At 31.6% G+C, this 24251-nt stretch overlaps 1 protein-coding gene across 1 annotated transcript in view; it reads left to right on the forward strand.

The window, feature by feature from the left end:
- Positions 1-24245, forward strand: part of LOC106791254 (intracellular protein transport protein USO1) — a 54177-nt gene extending 29932 nt beyond the window's left edge. Inside the window, exons 3-14 of the mRNA XM_014756771.1 lie at positions 11779-12178; positions 12500-14110; positions 18368-20337; positions 20756-20967; positions 21676-21940; positions 22252-22473; positions 22565-22714; positions 22879-22986; positions 23085-23237; positions 23332-23448; positions 23516-23617; positions 23731-24245. Of these exons, the coding sequence (XP_014612257.1) occupies positions 11779-12178; positions 12500-14110; positions 18368-20337; positions 20756-20967; positions 21676-21940; positions 22252-22473; positions 22565-22714; positions 22879-22986; positions 23085-23237; positions 23332-23448; positions 23516-23617; positions 23731-23859 (5439 nt within the window). The 3' untranslated portion in view covers positions 23860-24245. The remainder of the gene's footprint in view (positions 1-11778; positions 12179-12499; positions 14111-18367; positions 20338-20755; positions 20968-21675; positions 21941-22251; positions 22474-22564; positions 22715-22878; positions 22987-23084; positions 23238-23331; positions 23449-23515; positions 23618-23730) is intronic.
- Positions 24246-24251: the final 6 nt, after the last annotated feature.

Here is a 24251-nt window from a genome sequence, read left to right on the forward strand (position 1 = left end):
GATTGTGCATAGTTTTTCTGTTTTTTTTTTCTTCTTTCTTTTCTACGTGATTGGTGTGCATTTAATTACGGTGACACATTTCTTTCTTTTTTTTTTTTTCTGTCAAAAATTTGGAAGACATCGTAATAGTGATTTAGTTTCATCGATAGTGTTCATCGTGTTCATCATGTTTTCATCGTTTTAACGTACGTAGTAAATATATCTAGTTCTTCTTTGAAGTCTTTTCAATCAGAAATGGAAACGATACTTATTGCGAAATTTAATCCCAAGCGACTGTCTGATTTCATCAGACGCACAGAACGGATTTAGAACAGTTTCGTAGATAATTTTTCATTTGTTTTTTACTTCTTATTTCTTTTATTGCCAGATAAAATTTCAAATTTACATTAACTTTGACCAAATTTGTAGTTCTTTCTTTTTTAATACCATTTTCGGGATTTAAATCTTGATATTTCTCTGATCTGTTTAGGAATTTAATGTAAAAACTGTGAAATTGGTCTATTTAAGAGATAAACTCATTTTAATAAGAAAAAGAAAGATAGAAATAATATTAGGATGTAAATGTTTTTTCTCAACTGTTAAAAATTTAGAACTTCTTTAAGTACGATTGTTCACATATGTTCCAAAGTGTATACATACTTGATTTTTAATAATATTGCAAATAAAGATCAACATTTGTTCTATTTGATCTTTTGGAAAAGTTATTTAATGGGGAATAAAGATAAAAATAAAAAAGTTAGAAAAATACTTGAAGGTTCACTGATCGTATATTCACATACTATATACATATGTACATATCTAATGTGGACTATGTTAATAATATTACGTCTATCGCATCGTAACGTGTATCTTCTTGTCTTAAACTCTTGCTATTGGCTGTTTTACGGATACAACCTGTGGCCTATTACGTGAGAAGTTTTCTAACGAACAAGATTCAAAGAGTACGCGAGCAATGCTTATTTCAAATAGGTATATATGTATCCATCCACGTGCCGTTCGAAAAGATTGTGTGTAATAGGGAAAACTTATGCAAAGTTAAATTTTATTTTTCTAAAGAATTCTATTTTCGTTTCTGAATTCTATTTCGAAAGATTTAACATTCTGAAAAAGTCCTTCACGGTCCGTAGTCTTATATATTTTAAATGCGTATTTTTCTTACGTAGTTTTTTTTTTTTTTAATTATCATAACAATATTACTTTTATATAGTTTATATTGAAACGGTATATAATTAAATGTAATCATTAATATGGTTATGTTGTGCGATTGTTATTGAAATTTGTCAAGATTTCTTTCTAATTAAATAATATTGTATTTTTAGTATGTTTTTTATTGCAGATTTGAAAGACAAAATGTTTTAATATATTAATTTTATTACATCGATTTCATTCTCTATGAAATACATTAAATAAATAATATACTGATATATAAAAAAGATTGAATAATAAATAAAGAGTTAACTTTTAATTTACAAAATGAAAAAAAGAAATCAATGTGTGGGAAAAAAGAATTGTAAAAGAATTGATAAAGAAAGCCAGATACGTTATACCTCTCGGAAATATTCGAACTCCTCCACTTTTTATTGAATTATCGATCGTGAGTTTACAAAACTTTCTCTTTCTTGCTCTCTGCACAACTTTTCATGATTTTTATATTTTTTTTATTTTTCTTTAAACACTCCTCCAAGAAAAACCGTCGCATTCCATACCCCCACCCCTTTCCCTCTCTCTTTTTCTTTCCCCTTACCTCTCCCTCTCTCTCTCCCTCTCTCTCTCTCTCTCTCTTTTTCTTTCTTACTTTATTGCTTTCGATGCACTTTCATTTGCATCGAAATGAAAATTTAAAGTTGGTATGTATAAACGATTAGGAAGTATTACGAGCGCAGAATATTACGTGGCTTGATTGTAAGCCACTCGTAACATCATCGATCAACAATCCTCGTTACGAGAATAATTATTTATGCGAAATGAAAGATGGAGTTAACGTAATCGAGCGAGAACAATTTCACGTTTACGAGATTATTATACGCCTGTTACTGGCTTAGGTATAGTCCCCTTTTTTCGAGCTTTCGGTTTATGGGAAACATTAGACTACTTTAGCCATCGTTTAGATCATCTAAATTGTTTTAAACGTTTCAAGTCAACAACGAGAATGTCTACTCGTTTTATATTCATCTATGCTAAACATTCTTTTTTTTTGTAATAATATTTTTTATGAAGATTTTAATACTTTTTATATTTGTGTGGTATTTTTAAATATAGAAGAATATATTCGTGCAGGCGTTATATTGGATTTGTCAAAATTTTGTGTAATTCTGTAATAATATTATTATTTTTGCAAATTTATATAAGAATGAAATATTTCAAATTATTTCTACATAGAAAAAATAAATATAATCAATTATGTAAATAACTTGTTTATTAGTAGTATCCAATATAATAAAAAATTAAATGTAAAAAAATTTGTTATCTTAAATAAAATAAATAAATTTGATATGGATATATATATATATATAAAGAATGAAATAATAAAAACAAAGTGAAAACAGAGAATCGAATGTTTCGAAGCATAACAATTACGAGATAAAGATCGTTGAATGAATATAATTTTGTAATAAATTCAACGACATCGAACGAAAATAAACGAAAAGGAACGAAATGGTCGATCTCGTTGTGTAATTCCGGGGACGCAATCTTCGTGCTTATGGAAGAGACACGAGTGTGCATAGAAACGAGGATTATGATGGATGATGCATCGGCTGCAGCCGATGCACCGGTGCGACTGCCGTGACCTCTGGATGTGTACTTTACATAAATGTATTAATGTATGTGCATTACACAGATATATATATTTATGTACGTATTTATGTGTGTGTGTGTGTTTGTGTGAATAACGTCAGTTCTAGATAGAAGATCGTACGCGATGATGAACACGACCATAAGACATAACACGAATACTTATTGACTGTCAGTAATTTTACACAACAAAAACACATTTCCGTTTTTTCCTAACACGTGTATTTCTATAGTTTTACTCATTTGTGTTTTTATTTTTTTTCTTTTAATATTTTTTTTCTTTTCTTTTTCTTGCTTTTTTTGATAAGCATCGTGTTTTCTTGAGTTTTTTATTAGCCAATTTGAAAATTAATTGTTTAATTACTTATCTTATGGACTTATATTACATGGGAAATAGTTTTGCAAGAAAGTATCAAATTATCGGAAGTTGCTGTCGGAAATCTTATTTCATCAAATCCTCGCGTTTTCCATTTTCTTTGCAATTGCTTTTTTTTTTTTTTCTTTGTTGTTACGTAATTAAATATTATAATCTACAGATTGGATTGTGTGAAAAGATATTAATTAGATATATTTTTATTTATATAAGATTATATAAAACGATATATCTGTTTTTTATGTCCAATGGTGTCGATTAAGATTCATTCAAAATGGTCGATAATATACAAGTTTAGAAATGTTCCAAAAAAATTTCGTTTCTAAACAAATAAATCTTACTTATTATATACAGATATATATACGAAGTGGATTATCAAGTGAACACAAATTTACTATATCACACTTTAATAATCAATTAATTCATATTAAATTTGTTCTCAGATAGTAACAATATTTCCTAGACTTGTAAATAAAAACAAAAAAATTGGTCGAAAATATTCGCAACAAAATATTTGATTTCTAAACATAACTCAGAAATTGTTGGTCCACCCTATATATATATATATATATATATATATATAGGGTGGTATATATATATAGAGGTATATATATATATATATATATACCTCTTGATTCTGCAAGCAGCATCAATTCCATGCTACTAACGGACGGAATGAAAATGGTTTTAACCGCGGTTATATGACTGACATTATGCGTTATTGCGTTTCGCACAATTAGCGTGGCCGTGCCGAGATATTCGAGAGAGAGAGAGAGAGAGAGTAATATCTACTGAAGAACAAAAAGAAGAACTTACAAAAAAAATAATAAAAAGTAAAAATAAGAATAATGAGAAGAAGAAGAAGAAGAAAAGAAAAAAGAAATGAGCATGATTCGAACGCGAAAATATTCTTAGTTAGACGAGATGGCGTCTCTTCGTTTCGAACGCCATTGGAGGACGTTGACACTCGCACTCTTTTCTTTTATCTTCCTTCCTCCTCCTCTTCTTCTCCATTATTCTTCTTTTCTTTTCTTTCTTCCACGTAGAAATATAATAAAGATAAAACGATCATCCTTATTCACGTTTATTCGAATTTACTTCCGTTCGAATTCGTCTTTTTCGATCACGGAAACACGGAAGAGACCATTTACGCGTATGGCATTTCGATAAATTTTCATGCGAATAAAAAACACTTCGGGTACTTGAAAAAACATGATCTTCCATTTTTATTATTTTCCTCATAATTACGATTTATTTGATCTAACTATTTTTCTTCTTCTTCTTCTTTCTTTTTTTTCCTTATTAAAATCTATTTACTTTTGAATACACACACACACACACGTAAACGCTTGGACAATTATTAAAATCGATGTATTGTATTTACATTTTGATCGAATTAATTTTTGTTTGTTTAAATTGTTATTAAATAATGAATATATTAAAAGAGAGAAGGTAGAAAAGATGTTACGCATCCTCTCACATGGTGAGGTTAATTCTGATCTCATGGAATTTCGAAAAGAAGGGATAAAGAGGGGATGATTGGGTAAAAAGGAAAATGAAATATATCGAGAGAAACATGAGCGAGATAAGTAACATAACTATTAATTAAGAGGAGCTGGGGAGTCCACTTTCGCCTGATGACCAAGGCCTGAATCGAGATGACCTCGCAAGATGATGTTCTCTCTCTCTCTCTTTCTTCCTTATTATCCTTCTATTTATATATCTATTTATTTCTACTTATATATATATATCTTTCTCTCTCTTTTTCTTTTCATGTATCTATTTATATTTTTCTATTTATCTCTTTCTATTTATATCCTTCCTCTCTCTCTCTTTCTCTTTCCTTTTTCGCAAGAAATCATCGTCCTTTTTTCCGGACGTCGCGTTTCGTTGCCTCTTTCGCTCATCTTAAGATAGTTTATGCAGCATGTATATATTATAAGTACGAGATGTGTGGGGTGTGTGTGCAAGAGAAAACGTTGCGAATGGATTCACGCGATTTAACACAAGCGATCTTTTCGCATTAATTAAGATGCCGTAATATTGCCAAGTTTTTATTGGTTTTGCTTTTGAGTTGGTTGGTACTTCCTTTTGATTTAATTATTGTTTGTAATAATATATTTTATCTTCTTTATTTCTTTCTTTCTTTCTTTCTTTTTTTCTATCTTCAATATTAATTTATTTTATCATTGCGATTATTATAAATTTATTAGTTTTCTTTTTTTATAAATATATTTTTTGTCAATAAATATTATTGAAAAGTTTGTTAAATTTATTATCGTTGAAAATAATATTGTATATTATATATGGTAAAGTATTTGTAAATCATTTTTTATTTATTTATAAAAGAAAGAGATTTTGAAAAATATTTCACTGTTATATATCATTTGTAATAGAAAATAATTTTGTTTAAAGTCTCAACTAGATCTACTGAATTTTGTTCTTTTTCAAGTTTTTAATATGAGGAAGAGGCGTGTTCTTAACACTTCCGCTTTCGTGCGTACACCTTGCAAACTCGTTTTATTTATTTCTCAAGCTGCTTGGCAAGCTTTTCAACGATAGTTACGCTTATCATTTTTCTGAAATATCATCGCGATTATGTGAGACGTTAGCTTCGATCGTTCGTTATCTGGAAGAAATTTGTCTCTTTTTTTGTCTCTTTCTTTTTCTTTTTTTTTTTACTATACAACCATTTACGAGATTGTAACGTATTCGTGCTCGTTCACGCGTTTCTAAATAAAAGAAACAACAAAAAATACGTTCAGCTTCAATTATTTTTAATAAAATTAAACAGGACAGAGATAATAAAATATTTTAAAAATACGCTTTATATTAATTCGAACAACTAAATAATCTTAAGTAATAATAACAGAGCATCGAAACTATTAATAACATATTTATTTGAAATTTTATTTGATAAAATTAATTCTTAAGCACTAACAGATAAAACATCGAAACACGAAGTCAACGATTTTATAAGATTTTAAATAGAACAACCATAGATTTCGTTTCACCTTAATCTATTTTTGATAGCCACGCCCGATATCATGAATTTTGCACCTGCAATTGCAACGAGCCGTAACAAGACGTCTAACGAAACCTAATGCACCCATACACATGCACACGTATATACTAGCGTAATATATTATAGAGATAAATATATGTACATATAATTGTGTGCATATATAAATAATATATATATATATATGTGTTAGTATTTACTTACTCGATACGTTAATGCACGCGCTGGTTTACTTTCTTATTTTCGAACCAAGCATGGTTCTTACGTGAGCTTGTGGGACAAGATTTTTACGAAAGTCCACGATCGTACGAGAAAGTAAAGTGTACCTCTTGCTTACAGTTCTGCCCCCAAGCCAACAACCTGCCCCATTTTCCGACCTTACATGCTCTTTATGTGTTTTATTATAGCATTGCAACTGTTAAAGTGTTTATCAATCGAATAGAACTTTATTTTATAACGAGCTTTACAATTTTTATATATCATATATTTTATTGTCATTTACATATAAGTTATAAGTAGTTCAATGAAAAACATTTAAAAAAAAATATATTTTCTAAATAAATAATAAATTATTAACGCTAGCTATAAATTTATGTCATATATCAATTTTGGGGATATATATTTGATGAAATAGAAAAATAAACGTACTATTAAATATATATTGCGCTGGTGATTTTTTAATATAAAAAATTTCGTTCAAGAAAGCAGTTTTAATGATTCGACAGGATCGAAGATGTGTTTTCTTATTTGAGTGAAAATTGTTGAAACGACAGGTGTTAGCTGCATATGGGCAGAGAAGAGAAGTACGTATTACCTGTGCAGGTGTGGTCATGAGAAATATTCCACTTCGTTTCCCTTCCCGTAATCGTAGAAATAACTTCGTCGAGCACCTTCATCGAATTTTATATTCCGTGCTTGGAATAAACGATAATATCGTCGTTCTCGTCGTTGTCGTTGTCGTTCGGTAGCAACGACGCTTTTCAAATGATTTCGAAATGATCTCATACCATTCCTATACGCACTTTTACCTGTCATTATATTCTCTTACCGTTTTCTTTTTCTTCTTCCTTTTTCTTATTCCTTTTTCTTCCATTCCAATAAAACGTATAAATATGAAATAAAAAGAGCTTATGTGTTCGCGTAAATCCTTTGGAAATGAATTATCTTTTATATAATTTCTTTTAAAGGATTAATTTTTTTTTTAAATTACAATACAAATTATGTGTATCTATTCAAATCTATTTTAAAACAAAACAAAATTAAATCTTTTATATTATAATCAATTTTTTTCAAAAGATATACAATTATAATCCAATTATTAATTCAATTAATTTGATTATTTTCGAATGTTAATAAAACAAAGTCAATGAGTTAAAAAATAGTTATAGAAAAAATCGATAATCATTAAGAAATTTGATTAAATCGAAATTTATACCGTTATCGATTCCTATCAGGAACCTATTTTACCGACGTCGATAGAAACCGCGGGAAAGATCGGAGATCAAAAATGTGACTCGACGAATCATTGGACTCAAATGCTTAAATTAGAATATTCAAATGAATGAGTAGTGTCAACTGAACACTTTAAGATCACCATTGAAACGGAACTAAACAATCAGTAGAATAGATTACAAGTAACGGTACATAACACTGAGATTACACTTTTCCTGATGTTGCTGCTGCTGCTGCTACTGCTGCTGCTGCTGTTCCTGCAAAGCTAGAGAACTGTTATTTCGTCACGAGCAATTTCTCATGATCTTTCCTTTCTTTTTCTTTCATTTTTTTGTTGTCTATTTTCTTGACTTATATCTCACAAATTCGTCCGCTTTGAATTCGTTTGCTAATACTATAGCCCGAAAGCATTCAAGAGAACACACAAGACACGTTGGATTGGAGTATATTGCACGGAACTAATTATACCATTTACTTACATCCTCTTCATCTTATCCAATACGTATATATATATATCCTCACATATATACAAGAATATTTACTCCTTCTCTTTTTATCTCTCACACATTAATAATGCATCCTCTTCATCCTGTCCACCATACATTTACATTGTATCACATATTCTTACACAATCACACACTAGAATATACAATCTTTATCTCTCTCTTTTACTGACAGTGTTTCTTCTTAATCCTATCCACCATACATGCATATGGTATATTTCTGTACATATAAATATACATATATATATTCTTTATCTTTTTTTTTCCATTAGTGTAGTGCATCCTCTTTATTTTACCTATTATATTTGTATAATATATATCTTTCAAAAAAAAAAAATATATATATATGTAGTTCTTCCTCTTTATCCTATACCCCATACATATATATTGTTACACATAAGAATATATATTCTCTATTTTGTTCTTTCCATTAGTAGTTCACCCTTTTCTTCCTATCTACCATACATGTATATCCTTACACACGTAAAGATATGTACTCTTTCTCTCACGTATAGTATATCCCTTTTCATCCTATCCACCATACACGTACATCGTATATCCTTACATACACACACTAAAATATATACTCATCATTTCTCTCTTACTGATAGTTTCCTTCTTCATTCTATTCACCATACATACATATACATTAAATATTCTCACTCATATACAAGAAAACATATACCCTTTCTCCTTTTCTACCTCTGATATCAAAATACTGTAATTCCATTAAAAGCTCGAAGACCCGTAGACCTGATCAAGCAAAATAGTCGATTAAACTCGTCAATCCCCCTTAGAGAGGGAAGAGGAAGTTTCGTAATCATTTAAATTCTCGGAAAAGTAATGTATATCGAGGCAAAACGATAAAGGCAACGTAATTTAATTACATTCGGTATGCAACTACCACACATATATATATATACACGTAGAATATATAAGCAACTACCACATATATATATATATATATATATATATATATATATATACACGTAGAATATATAAGCGACACTTATCACGATACTCTAAATATATATATATATATATATAATACAACACACACGCACATAAATGTTAGATGTATCCGTTCCGTTGCATTAGATCTCATTTCTTACTTTACTTTAATCTGCTTCTTTTTTTTTTGTTTTTTCTTTGTTTTTTTTATTTTAAATCTTTTTTTTTCTCTCATTCTTGGGAGAGTTTTCTTATCGATCTACGCCCTCTCTCCTGTAAAGAGACATAGATCGGCATCGGCGACTGTCAGTCGTGGTTTTCTATCTATCGTTCGATCCTTTCTCGTGTAAAGAACTTCTCTCTCGAGCGTGCACCGGACCGTACCGGTCAGACCGGACAACCACTTACTTACTTACTTACGTATATACTTATATATACTTATACTATATTTATACTCTTTCTCTTTCTTTCTCGAAGAAGAAGAAGACGACGACGACAACGAGCCACGTACACGTCGCAAACCCAACGATCCTTCTCTTGGGTTTTATTTCTTCCGTCCTTTATTCGTTCACTTCATCTTCTTCTTCCTCTTCTTCTTCTTCTTCTGCTTTCGATCAGAAATTCTCTCCGGAACTTACATTTTTTTTACAAATATTTATACTATCTCTATCTATTAATCTATTTATTTATCTATTTCTCGTTCTTTCTTTCTTTCTTTCTTTTCTTACTTTAGATCTCGTGTTGTATTGGCTTTTACGTTAATAATGGAATTTCTTACCTTTCTTGTTCGCTTTCTTTCTTAGGGAAAAACATTTCAACCACTCTCTCAATATCTATTTCTATCTTTACCTTTCTATCTATCTATCTATCTATTTATCTATCTATCTTTATGCTTAAATCGTTTTTATTTATCTACATATTCATTTTTGTTTCTTAATCTATTAGTTAAGTTCTTACTCGTTCGGTAATAGGATGTGAATTTGATATGAAATTAATGCGTTTTTATTAAACATTTTCTTTTTTTTTTTTTTTATTATTACAGGAAAATCATACAACGTTTTACTTTCTAATTAACTCTTTCATTATTTTTTTCTCTTTATTTCAATTTTTTATCAAATATTATTTTTATTATTTGAATAAAAGTACGATATATTCCTAATAAAAATAAATTATTGTTATAAAGTAATTATTTTTCTTCGTGAAGATTTCTTGTTTTAGTTTAAACATTTTTCGTGTCATCGTTCATTTATGGCATTTTATTTTTGTGTAAATTTTCTAAATTTTTCTATTCCCCTTTTGTCGTAGATCAGAACGACGATTCTCGGTAACTCCATAAAATCAGCTGCGATTTCTCTCCGATAGGAAGCGAATTTATAAATTACAATTTCAGTTGTGCGTCGTTCACTTTCCCTGAAACATTCGTTTCTTTCTTTACTCCTCTTTCTCTTCCTTATCTTATATTTTCTTCCTCTTCGATGGTTACGAAGAGGTTCTCTCTTCTTATTCTTGGTATTTTCAACTCGCGTACTCTCAATAACGTCCTTTTCTCATTCTCTTCCCTTTCTTGGAAGAACATAAATGTGTGTTCGTAGTAATGGTAGTGGTGGTTTTGTGGTGGTGGTGGTGGTGGTGGTGGTGGTGGTGGTGGTAATCTTTGACGAGCGACGATTTGCGGAAGAGACTTGAGGATCGGCTTCTTCGAGATAAGAAAAAGAAAGAGAAAAAAAAAGAGGAAGAGATAAGGAGAAAGAGAGAGAGAGAGAGAGAGAGAGAGAGAGAGACAGATATATTGATAGAAAATAAAAAAAAACAAGAAAAAAGAAAGAAAGGTAAAAAGAAAACCACTGAAATCTCCCCTATCGTGCCGTTAAAGGGAAATCCAGACGATCGATCAATCGATCGATGGATCAAACGATCGATCGATCGTTCGTCCCTACGATCAATGCAAGAATTGAGTGAGACGAGAATCTTAGCTTTGCTTTCACGTACCTTTCGATATATCGATTTCTACGGGCTGACGAGTTGTTGTTGGCTTTCCTTGTAATTCAAACTATAGGAAAGAATAATAATAATAATAATAATAAAAAATAAGAAAAAAATAATGAACAATACATCGTATCTTATTTTCTTTTATTCTGTGTCACTGTTTTGATTATAAGAAAGACATAGGAAGATATTTTTCCTTTATTGCGTCTAGCAAATGATCCTTCTACCGGGTTCAAGGTCAGAACCAAGAAACGAGAGGCTCCTAGGTATGCTTGGTATAATGATCGATTAGTCCTTCCGCTATGAATTTTTTCTTCAATCTTGAAACTTCTTCGTAAGAGAATGAGTATCGTTGAGGTCGAGATCAGGATATTAATTATTACTATGATTAAACTATAGAGAGAAATTTTCATCTAAGTTATCATTATGATGATAATGAAGATAATTCATTTGTCATAATTATTTGTACACAACATTTGTTAGAAAAATTTTCTAATTTATTATTTTATTCTAATTCTATTAGTTTATTATTAATTGTACGTATAATTTATATTAATTTAAATTGACTATTTTAAGTGTGTAAAAGCTTAGGAAGTATTAACTTTCTAAATAAAAATAATTCATTACTATATAATATATTTCTCTCGGGGGAAAGAGAGAAAATATTTTGAAACACAGAACAATTGATTTATTTCTAGAACTACGATACTTTAAGTAAGAGCAAGAAATCGTGGAGCGTGAGATTGGGTCTCTCTCGTCAAAATCAAAATCCAGATGACCCTGGTAAGGGTTGGGGTACGATAAGCAACGGTAGCGCACTGTCCCGTCAAATGATCTACGGCGATCCATGGCTTTATGGGACGGTTCGATCATCGAGGCCTGGTCACGATCCTCGAGGCTTTCTGACACCGGCACCCCCTCCACCACCGGGAGCACCGCTTCTCGTGGTATGTTCCTGCCCGGAGTTCCTTTGCGGAACGACAAGGAAACTCGGAAGCAATTGCCGCAAGTGCGGTGGTCACCGATTGGCTGGTGTACCTTTAGGAGGAACTTGCCGATTACCAGCACCATCATCGAGGTCCAGGCCCAGTCTTGCAGGTAACATTCAAAAAAACCGAAACTTTATTTTTATTATCCTTTAACAGAGAAATAAATAAACCTACCTTTCACGGTTAAGCAAATCGAGAGAGAAAGTTAGATTAAAGTCAAGTTTCTTACATAAAAATCTGGATTTTTTCTTATGGTCACGTAGGCGTAATCAGAGAACGAGTTTCATGTTGTGTTAGATTTGATATCAATCCACCTTATTACGAAATCTTATAAATAATCAGAGATGTGTTTTGAACACACATACGATATCATACGATACGATACGATACGATACGATACAAATACGATACAATGATGATGTACTATTAGGTGTACTGAGACCAGCAATGGACGACCCATACGATCAGATGCGAAGGAACAGGCTAGTGGAACCAAGATCCCGAGCACGGAGTACCTCGCCACACAGACCATCGTCTCAACGAGATTCCCGAAGCCAGAGTGTATTGGTGGGGAGGAACACGAAGGAACGAAAGGGTTCGATCGAGGGTACTATTTCGAGATCCGAGTGGTTCGACAAGGAAGGTTCGGTGCATCCTCATCAATCACATTCTCATCAACCACTTCATCATCATCTTCATCATCATCATCATCAACAACAACAACAACAGCAACAACAACAACACGAGGAGCCAGGAAGATGCAAGTCACGACAGAACTTCGTTGGTGTATCGAACGACCACCATTGGTTGGAGGAGAATCAAACGGAGAATGTTGTTTTGAGGAATGGAGGAATCGTCGAACGGCCCAATCAAAGATCGATTCCCCGTACCTCGAAAAGATCGAACACGATCCAGAGAAACAAGGATAATCAGGATTGTTCAGTATCAACGAAGATCTCATCATCGTCAACGGTAGTGGAAACGTCATTGGCAAGAACTAAAACTTCTAACTCGAACAATAATAACAACGGTCAAGAAAATATCGGAGATTCGAGGAGAAGTATTTTAGAGTGCGACGTCAATCCTTATCTTTTGTTGAAGAAAGAAAAATACGAGGACGATTTGAGCGACGATTTGTCGGACAATGCCTTGGAACAGGACGCGGACTTGAGAACACCTTCGAATCTGTTTGACCCGTCCAAAGTGAAATCGATCGAAAGAATACCAAACAGAGGGGCAGCGGTGGCAGCTATTGGTGGTCAAAGAATTCGTGTATTCAACGAGCCGAGGGAAATCTCTGACGACGAAGAGAATACAACACCGGTCACGAGGATACCAATACCCAAGGTCTCGCCTAAAAGACCACCGAGAAAATTGAAGGAAGCCAAGCAAACCCTGAAAAGTATTTTGAAGAGAGGTCGAGTACTCGAGAGTAAGAGGAAGAATGTATTGTTCAAGGTCGATAACGTAATATTCGCACCGGAAAAACCATCCGAGGCCACTAGACTTTCTTGGAGTAGAATCGGTAGGTTTGCTAACTGTACGAAGGACGCGCGTAAAGAGGAATCTGAGGAGGATTACGAGGAAGAAGAAAGGCCAATGATTGTGGTTGAGGAAGAGGAAGAAGAAGAAGAGGAACCGATTGTACCGAGAGAGCAACAAGAGAAACATAAATTCATCACCATTCCTAACATCAGTGATCCCAAAACTGACAGAAGTAAAAATAAAGATACAAAAATAGTGCCTCAAGTGAAAAACGTTCTTACATACAACAATTCATCGAAGATCGATACTATCGTTAGTTCTAAGCCGATCGATAACGTTGAGATGCGTAAAAAGAGTCCAGAGATCAAATCGAACGAAAACGTCATATCTACGAACAAATACGAAAGATCTAAAGAAATTCAGAAATCCCCAAAGAAAGACAACGATCAGATCAAGTTGGAAGATGAAACGGAATTGGAGATCGAAATTGAGGAATTGAACGATAGGCTTCCGTGTATTGCAGTTGATGAGAAGGATCTGATTCTAAGGTCGGAAGGTAAGATTATAACAAAATATTGTACGTAATATGTGTGTGTGTGAATTTGTGGATCAAACATTTTTTTCTGGCTTATTTTGAAAATCAATAACATTTTTTTGGCTAATTAAATGTTTCCAGATTATAAAATTATAACATTTTTTAGGAATTTTTGGTTTCTTACTCAATACTAAAAACACTTAATTGTCTTTATTAAACTAATTATTTTGTGTTCAAGTATTAAAATGATAATCTTAAGAACTTTTGATTCACCTTGTTATTTTGTTTATTTTTTTACTTATATTTGCATTATCATATTCTAATCATGCTGATTAATGCAATATATTAACATCGAGAACTTATAATTAGACTTATCGGAAATATCCTTGAACTTTAGCAATAGTTACATATATCTTTCAAGGATAACGAGCGCAAGTTAGTTCCTTGGCAAGTTTCTTTCAGACTCCGTAAGAGTTTCTTATCACGAATCCATAAAGTCAATCGGATGGGGGGTAGTCCTTGTTGTCTTTGCTTTACTCGTTACGAAGTGACTGTTAAGTTCACTCGCTTGTTACGTTCTCGTTCGATCTTATCTAAATATTTCCTTTTTACTTGACCGAATGAACAAAAATTGTACATTTTTATTATATTCCACTGTACACGTAAGTGGAGTCATTGATAAAGATAAACAAGTATTTACTATAAATTTTCATTCTCTAGTTACATGTAGGAAGTGTTCATTACAAGTGTTTATACTTGGTAAAATGACATTTTTTGTGAAACGTTCGATATTTATCAATAAATTACAAAATAGAAAGCCACGAGTTTCCTATAAAAGTGATTCTAAAAATTAATTATTTATTTGTTGTAAACTCTCTCTTCTTTGAACGAATATTTGTTCAAATTGTAAAATGAAAATTACAATTTTTGTTACATCGTAAAATTTTAATTACGAGCCTAGAAAATTAAAATAGTGTATTTGATTTTGAAACATCCGTAGGATAAATAAAAATGTTTGAGGTTTCTCGATAAGATTATCAAAAAGGAGTGGCCGATGTTTCGCATAAAATTCCATCGGGAGAACCACTGTGTCCTTAATGACAACTTTCAGCGACAAAAGGAGAAAGGTTAGCCGATCCTGCCGACCCTGAGCTTTATCCTCAGGCATACATATTCTATATAGTTGTATCACTCCTAAAAGAGATTCGAGAGATTCGATTTCAGAGTCGTTGAAAGTGGATAAGGTCAGGGCTGGCCAGTGTCGAGCCAACGAATCATCGATCTGGATTACCCATTTTGGTTATTGATGCGAATAACTTTGCTCATGATATCATTTAAACTCATTATCCCAGATTTTTCTTTTTTTTTTTTTACTATTAAAAAGAAATACAATAAATCAAATAAATAAATTTGTAATTTTTCGACAAATATTTTCTAAATAGATATATTAATTAAATAAATAAAATAACAATGATAAAATATAAAATTGAAACGAAGCAAAAAATTAATTAATAAATGTTTGATGATTGGCCATATTGTCTTAGAACATTCTTTGAAATTTCAGGATACATTGTATATTTTTAATATATATACAAAAGAAGTAAATTTTGAGATAGAAAGGTTGAAATTCCACGGCAAACGTATCCGAAAGGAAAGAAAGGATACCGGCCGGCGTGATTCGATTTGCGAAAGTGGACGCGTGGGAAAGATACGAAAGAGATCGGTACAATGCGAACAGCGGTCGTCCACCTTATATGGAAGGACGTGTACATATTTATCGGTGGGCACGTTCATCCTTCGTCCGTATCGTAAATGTCTTCGTGTCACGGGATCCCAGAAGAGTAGGAGGAATAGTTACATACTAATTTCACCACTGTATTCGAGGACCCTACTCGATTCAATTCGATTTTATTCGATTCGATTCGATTCAATTCGCCAAAGGATACCCTTCGCGATATCTTTTATTTCTTATTTTCTATTTTTATTTGTTTTCTACTTTAATTTTAATTTATTTTAATTTTTTTTTAATTTTACCTTTTTATCTTTTTTCCTTTTCCTTTTTCATTTTCATTCGTTTTCTTCTCTTATATCTTTTTTCTTTTGATCTATTTTATCTTTTATCTCGTTTTATTCTGACAATACTAACTAACACCGAGCACTTCGACATAAATAAAGAAACCAAATGGAAAACATTTCTGTTTGCGGTGAACGCGCGTCGTAATAAATTCGGACGAAGGGCGTCATAATGTTTGAAACGAGTTCCGACGATCAACAGACGCTACCCCATGTGTCGCCGCCATCTTGGTACCATCGTAAAAACTTAGCGGTATAATCGGACCTCTGCCATATACATCGGCGCACAATAAAATTAGATTTCAAACAAAGACTCCTTTCACTTTTGACTTTCAAATAAATTCACTATAAAAAATATATAATAATTGAAGTATGCACGGTAGACTTTTTATAATTTTCATTTTATATAAAAAAAATAGACATTAAATTTTTTGTTTTTTTGTTTTTTTTTATTCTATTCAGATCCTAATTTTAAGATTCTTTTATTTTCTTGAATAAAAATTCGCACAAAGAGTAAAAAGAAATTGAACGAAAATTGTACTCTCCTTGTTAAAACTCACGCCTTCGCCATTTTGGTTTATCATTCTAATCACGCAAATTACTATACAAATGCTAAAAGCAGACAAATTCGGTCTTAATATTATTACGTTGGTTATGTTCCATATCCCTCTCTTTCTCTTCGAATAGTGTGAATTATGTATTAGTCAAGTAATATCGGTGACATTACCTAAGAATATTCACTCGTGCTCAACACTTGTTTGCTCGTTCAATCACTAATTTATTTCACCTATCCGTTCTCTAACATAAGATCTCGATTATCGTATTATTATGCAAAGTGTTAGAGAGAAACTTTATACAATAACTTTTCATTAGTTTAACTCGTTAAAATCTAATAGAAAATTTTTTTTATTAATCCATACATGGATATCATATTTGTCTACTACATGTACACATTTACATATTTACACACTCATATAAAATAAAAAATCTACGGAAAGAAACGAAATGACGTTTGTCTTTCATCAACGTGTTTTCTGTATAAATTAAAAACAAAGTATTAGATAATCTTTCTGAATAAATAAAATGATCATCATAAGTGAATGTAATGATTCCTTTTGTTTTTCTGTTTTCTTTATCTTTACTTCACATATTTTTCTAAACAAAAAAATTCTCTTCCTTTTTTTCTAATTTCTTTTTTCGCGCGTAGCACTTTTTAAATAATTATTTACAAAAAAAAAGTAAAATAAAAAAAGTAGGTCTCGTAAAGTTAGATAATAATTGTGTACGCTTAATTCGTTTGAAATGAAATAAAAATCGGCAATTTATCGATCGAGCGATCGATTAGCGAATAAATCAAGCAACCTCCTCGTGGAATCCTCTTTAAAAAGTAGAGCAAATGTTGGAAAAACCGTAGCAATTTTCCAACCAGTGAGATTTCATGCAAGCTGAATACAGCGATGTGTTCTCTTTGTCGGTGTACATACTTTCACCGATCACTTACACGCATATGCACGCACGTACACACACATGCACATATATATACACATACGTATATACATATACGAATGTACGTTCGAGAGATCGAGAAGAAAAGGGATTGGCTTTAAGATAAGATCAATATTCTGACTCGAACGTATAACCTATATTTTCTCTCTCTCTTTCTCCCTTTCTTTCTCACTATTTTCTTTTTTTTTTCATCTCATTATCGTGAAGATCGCTTTCCTCTATTTATCTCACACAATATCACGAGTGAATTTAATATATAGAACAATTATCACTTAAATTATATGGTAGCATCCTTGACGTGTTCGACATTTTAATTTTAATAAAAAAAAAAAGAATAAAAATTTAAAAAATTAACAAATAATTAATTTTTGTAACAATCATTTTGTCATTCGTATATATGTGTGTGTGGGAATCCTTTAAAACTCTGATCAACACCGTGAATCCGTCCGTCTTTTGTCGAAACTTCTCGGATTTCATCGTGCGGTTTTATTTCCGTGTAAAAAAAAAAAACAAAAAAGAACAAAAAAATTGCACATAACCGAAATCTGAGAAATCGTGGGAATTTTGTAGGGTGGATAGTATTTTTTGGTTTTAAATATCACTTCCTTGCAATAGGTCAATGATTTTTTCGAATAATTCGCATTCATCATAATTTCAACTAATTCCTATTGAACTTGTTTTTTTTTTTTTTTTTTACAGAAAATTCAAGAAGACCATTCCTTTCACGTAGTCAAAGTGATCGATCGTTCAGCAAGCCACAAGTTTCAGCAACTAACGTTTATTTCGCTGACACGATGCGTCTAAGTCTTGGAAAAAAAATCAAAGTATCCTCATCGGCATTAGAAACCTTAACAAACGAATTAATCAAAAACACGACGATCGTTGATCAAGATTTGTCAAAGGAAATGAATGAAATGAACGACATAAATGAAACAATTCCAAATAATTCGGAAATAATTAAGACAGAATCTGAACAAGAAATTGAGGATGATACATTATCAAACAAAACGTTAGAAATAATAGAAAAAGAATTAGATCCAGTGGTATCAACGTTGTTGATAAAAGATCAGGAAAATCCGATGCAGGAACATTTCCGTGGTATGAAACCAACGAGTTGGTCGCCACCGCCTGGTAGACAAAAGCATCGTTTTAAAATCAGTGATTCCGAGATAAGCACTGAAGACTTTGGTGGTTCAACGATACAAGATCACAGAAGATCGGTATCATCGGCATCTACTTTATCCTGGAATTCCAGCAGTTCGCACGGATCATCAAAGATAGAAATTGGACCATCTTCATCGAGTGAAAGTAACGTTTGCAAGATCACGGTGAGTCCAATGGCATCCCCATTGGTTCACAGATTGCAAATAGGACCTGGACTCCCAACTAAAACAGTTAAGAGAACGTCCATATTGATAAACGGTGATCAAAGTTCTGGTGTTGAATCTACTCCTGATAACAAAGTCACCATCAGTGTTGGCGGTGAGGACAGTGTTTGCAATCCGACAGTTATATCAGTCAACTCCGAAATCCTTCCAAAGATTCAGAGTACCGTTGAGAATCGTACCTTGGTTATATTAGATAATTATAAATCTAACATTGTTGTTGAATCTATTGCCGATGAGACTAGATCCAAACAGAATAGAATCGAGTGTCCTCATAAAAGTGAGCAACGTTCTAGGAACTTGGAAGATACTTTCTCCTTATCATCAAAATCAAATAAACCTGTTAATATTTTAGAAGAGACCACTGTGAACTTGGACAAGCAAATTAGAATCTCCCCTGATGTGCCACCTAAATGTAACAAATCCGATCAATTGTCACGAGTTAGTTTACAGGAGGAAACGAAGAATCAAAGTGAACAGAAATTGAAGGAAAACGAAGATACTCCAAAGTGGTCTGATCTTTCAAAAGAGGTAATGATCTCTAAACTGTTAGAGGGATCTTTGAGAAAAGCTCGTGAAAATGGTGAGATCTTGGATCACGAGAGTGGCGAAGCTATTTTAAAAATTTTAAAACAGAGCTTGTTGAAGAGCAAAGAATACGAAAGTTCGGAATCCACTTTGGAAGCTAATTACTCTAGGACTTCTAGTTTGAACTCGGACACCGATTTCGTGTCAACTAATCTCTTTCTCGAAGAGAATCCTTACGAGGTGATCAAGGAACCAATTTACGAAGAAATTCCTGACGAACCACCGCCGTTGCCATTGAGTCCACCTCCTACGGAAGATTTTATTAAAGATAGGATTTACTTCACTGACGTCGATTATTATAAAAAAGTTGGACCTGGTGAATTCATGGGTTCTTATTTATCGGAGGAAGTTTTCAAAAAGACCAACTCCGACGATCTAGCTGACTCCTATTTATCCAAAAGTCCTGAAGATTTCTTTAAAAAAATCTCCATTTCACCTGACGAAGAAAATATTTCAACGAAGTTTGAATTGCTTAATTTCCTGATGGATTCGAAGGATCGTACAACTACTGCTGATGAGGAAGACGAGGAAGAGGATGATGAGGAGGAGGATACTGAAGGAGACCTTGAAGCCCTCTATGAACAAAAGGAAACCAGTCTGGGTGATCTCAGTTCTAAGAGTTCACAAATTTCAAATGTTTCGGATAGCAGTGAAGAATGTAATATTATCTTGACTAGTTTGCCGGAAACTTTGAAGGTAAATATTGTATTTTTTTATTCTTTTTGGAAAATGAGTTGATAAATTGCAAACCTCGATAAAAAAAGAAAGTTTATTTTTAAATAACACTGAGTTTGATCGAAGAAATACCCGCGTATTAAATTTAGATAAAAAAAAAGTTAAGCGTAAAAAATCACCAATTTAATTTAAAAAGTTATAGATAAAAAGGTATAAAATTACTGACTATATATCCCTAATAATTTATATAAATATTATAAATTATTATCATTTTCCGAATGTCTTGTGATAATATTTATATAAATTAATTTATAAGAACTTACACAAAATAATAATAACAATAAATGTTACCTATTATAAATAATGAGAAAAATAAATGATAACAAGAATTGTATTTATATTAAATTAACTCGCTATACTTGTTAACTTTGTTATATAGTCAAGAACGGTAGATATCGAAAGAACTGATAGCGGAGTTGGGTCAGAAAGTAGTCAAGCTAGTAGTACTCGAGGAGTGGCAAGAAGATGGAGAAGCGGGAACGTTTCGTCCGGACCAGGAAGTTTACTTAGCGGAATACCGCAAGTGATTTCCGGTGATACAAAACTCTGTGAGGATTGCGAACAACGTTTGGATCCTTTAATAACGGACAGGTATTACTCCAGATATTATCATACAAAACAATTCAAACAACGTGTAAATTCGAGTCTTAAAATGTCATTTTATATTTCTAAATTAAATTTTTGTCGCGTTCATTCCGTTTAAAAGGTTTCAAAGTTCAAATTTTAACACAAGTTCAACACACGAAGAAGAAAGTTTTTGTTCAATTGTATTTTTATTGTCAGAGATAATTGTTTAGCAAGTTTATTAAAACTTCGACGAGATGCTAATTGTTTCTTCAACAAATTATTTTTCAATGATACTTAACGATGTCTCTTTTTCTTGTTATTTTCTTCATTAGAGAGATTAAATCAGATGACATGTAAGATGTAACACGCAAGAACTAATGATTAGAATCGTATTTGAACATTTCAAAGTATCTATACTCTTTTTGCTAATGTTTGCAAGTCGGGTCACGTGACAAAACTACTTTCTCCTCTTATTTGTCATTCCTTTTATCGTAAAGAGCGAAAGTGTCCTTATCGAGACGCATGATCCATCGATAAATGGTGTAAATGATCGAGCGAAAGTGATTTTAATTTTGAATATCACACATACCCACATACTCATTTGTGGACATACATAGTCTTTTTCTTTTTATCTCTTTGTTGTATAATTGAAGAATTGACATTTTCAAATAAGGAAGTTATGAATGATTTATTTAATGTTATTTAACTTTTTATTCGATTTTATTTTTTCAGTGGAGTAGTTTATGCACCCTTCGTATGCAGGAAGTGTTCTAAAAAAAGAGCCGAACGGAAGGAAATCATTACAGAGATTGTTGAGACTGAACAAAAATACGGCAGGGATTTACAAATTATTCTTGAGGAATTTCATCGTCCGATGTTGAATGCAGGCCTTCTTACGTCGGAACAATTGTCTGCTATTTTTCTCAATGTCGAAGAATTATTAGAAGATAATCTCGTCCTAGCTGAAAAATTGAAGGATGCTGTGGAATTTGCTCAGGTGATTTATTTTTCATTAAAAAAGATTTATAATCTAAACAAAAATAAACTTTATATAATTATAATGCATAAATTTGGATTTAAATTGTAATAAAAAAAAAACCTGAATTTATTAATAATTTTAAATTGAAATTTAATTCATATTAATCAAATTAGAAAAATATTAAATTTTACCATTGCATGCATTTAAAAATATGAAATTACTTATATTCTAATAAAAAAAATAATAACATTAATTTTTGTCATAGAAAATAGGTTTTCATTTGATAAAATTATTAACAATTTATTAATGATATTTTGTTTTTAATATAGGAATCAGGTGATGAAGATCTTTTAACGGTAGACGTTGGTAAAATATTTTTGGAATCGGAACGAATGCTTCACGCTTTCGAAAATTACTGTACCCGACAAGGCAGTGCAAGTTTGCTTTTACAAAATTTAGAAAAAGAGAAGGAGCTTCTTCGAATTTTTCTTAGGGTCTCTCAAATGGAGAACACCGTTCTTCGTAGAATGAATCTTAACTCTTTTCTAATGGTACATTATTTTTCTATCTCTTTCTTTTTTCTTGTCTTTTTTATAATCCTTATAATCAAATTACAAATTTTATAAAAGAAATTATTTTCAGGTTCCAGTTCAAAGAGTAACGAAATATCCACTTTTGTTAGCACGATTGTTAAAAGCTACGCCATCAGTTCGGCCGGATATTCAAGAAGCAAAAAAAAGGCTCAAACAAGCTCAAACTAACATAGAATTGCATTTAGAACACATGAATGCTGTAAGTAATAATTAAATGTTAACATTAAAATTATTATTATTATTATTATTATTATTATCCAAATATTAAATTGATTGACTTCAGCGCATAGGTTACTTTTTCTATAATTATTTTAATAATATAATCAACAAATAAATCAATTTTGTCAACAAATATATTAACAGGAAGCTAAAGATGTTACTTCTACAAAATTATGGAGAAGAATTTCTATCATACAAAATGGTAGACGATCAACCGGTGAGCAAGATGTGGTGAACATCAAATTAAGAAAGGTAAACAAATAAAATTATTAATTCCTAAGTAATAAGATAAGCAAAAATTTATCTCAAAAAACAAAAATTATTAACAATCTTTTATTTTATTATTACAGATGGCTGTTGAAATTTTAGAATGGGCTCACGAAGAGGCAAGATTTGTCTTGGAAGGTCGACTTTTGGTTGCTCAGCCAACGGACAATAATTGGAGACGAGGTAGAACTGTCAAACTATCTCCAGTCACTGCCATGCTTGTCACAAATGGCAAGGTAAATAAAATATTTATTTAATAAATTTTCTAAATGTACAAAATCATGTATATACGATCAAGTTTAACTAAAAAAAGATAAAAATTATTTTTAGCCAACTGTTGAGTATGTAGAATTCAACGATGATTCGCTTTTCCCAAGAGACATAGGTATTAAAGATGCGACATTACTTTTGGTGAAAGAAAAATTTGGTCGTTACTCTTTACTACGTGTAAGTAATTGCAATGAATGATACAAATGATTAACATTTCTAGTCACGTGTATCGTCATTTTTGTAGGAACCCTTGTATCTCGATAAATGTATAGTATGCTGTGAAACTAATCTCGAGGAATATTTTGAAATACAAGAATTGTCTTCCAAGGAAACATTCATATTCAAGGTAACATTAATCAACTTAATTTTTTTTCTATGTTTTTTTAGATAATGTTTACTACATACCAAATACTATTTAACTATATTCTATTAATTTTAATAATACATCTTTTTATATAGGCTGAGGATGGCGCCAGAACGAAAAGATGGTGTAGAACATTGCAAGCTCATGCACAATCTCTTGGTGCTTGGCGCAAACGTCGTGGAGCTTTACCTAATATTATGATTTGTGGTGTGGCTAGAAATTAAAAAAAAAAAAAGAGAAAGAAAAAAATAATTTAAACTCAATTTAAATAAGGTGAGAATATGAATGGCCAATTACCAAACTCTATGCAAATAATTTGCAACAACTTCTATTTTTTTTCCTTTTTTTTTTCTAAAATGTTCTCCGAAAATATAAATGATAAGTTTATTAATAAATCGGAGAACTTATTTAAATGATTTCCACTGCACTTCGATATATTGTCGAAGAGCAATCAGAGAAAGTCTTCGTAATGCTTGATAATCGTTTCGTTAATGTTTTGTGTGTGTGTGTTCGAATATACAGTACGTTGCAGAAACTGAAGTTTCCAACGTAACTGTAATTAGAATAGAACGCAACGATTTTCTTTATTGATTCCTAACAAAAATATATATATATA

Source organism: Polistes canadensis, unplaced genomic scaffold (assembly GCF_001313835.1).
Source record: "Polistes canadensis isolate GaletaPanama2010 unplaced genomic scaffold, ASM131383v1 scaffold_7, whole genome shotgun sequence".
Classification (NCBI taxonomy): Eukaryota; Metazoa; Arthropoda; class Insecta; order Hymenoptera; family Vespidae; genus Polistes; species Polistes canadensis.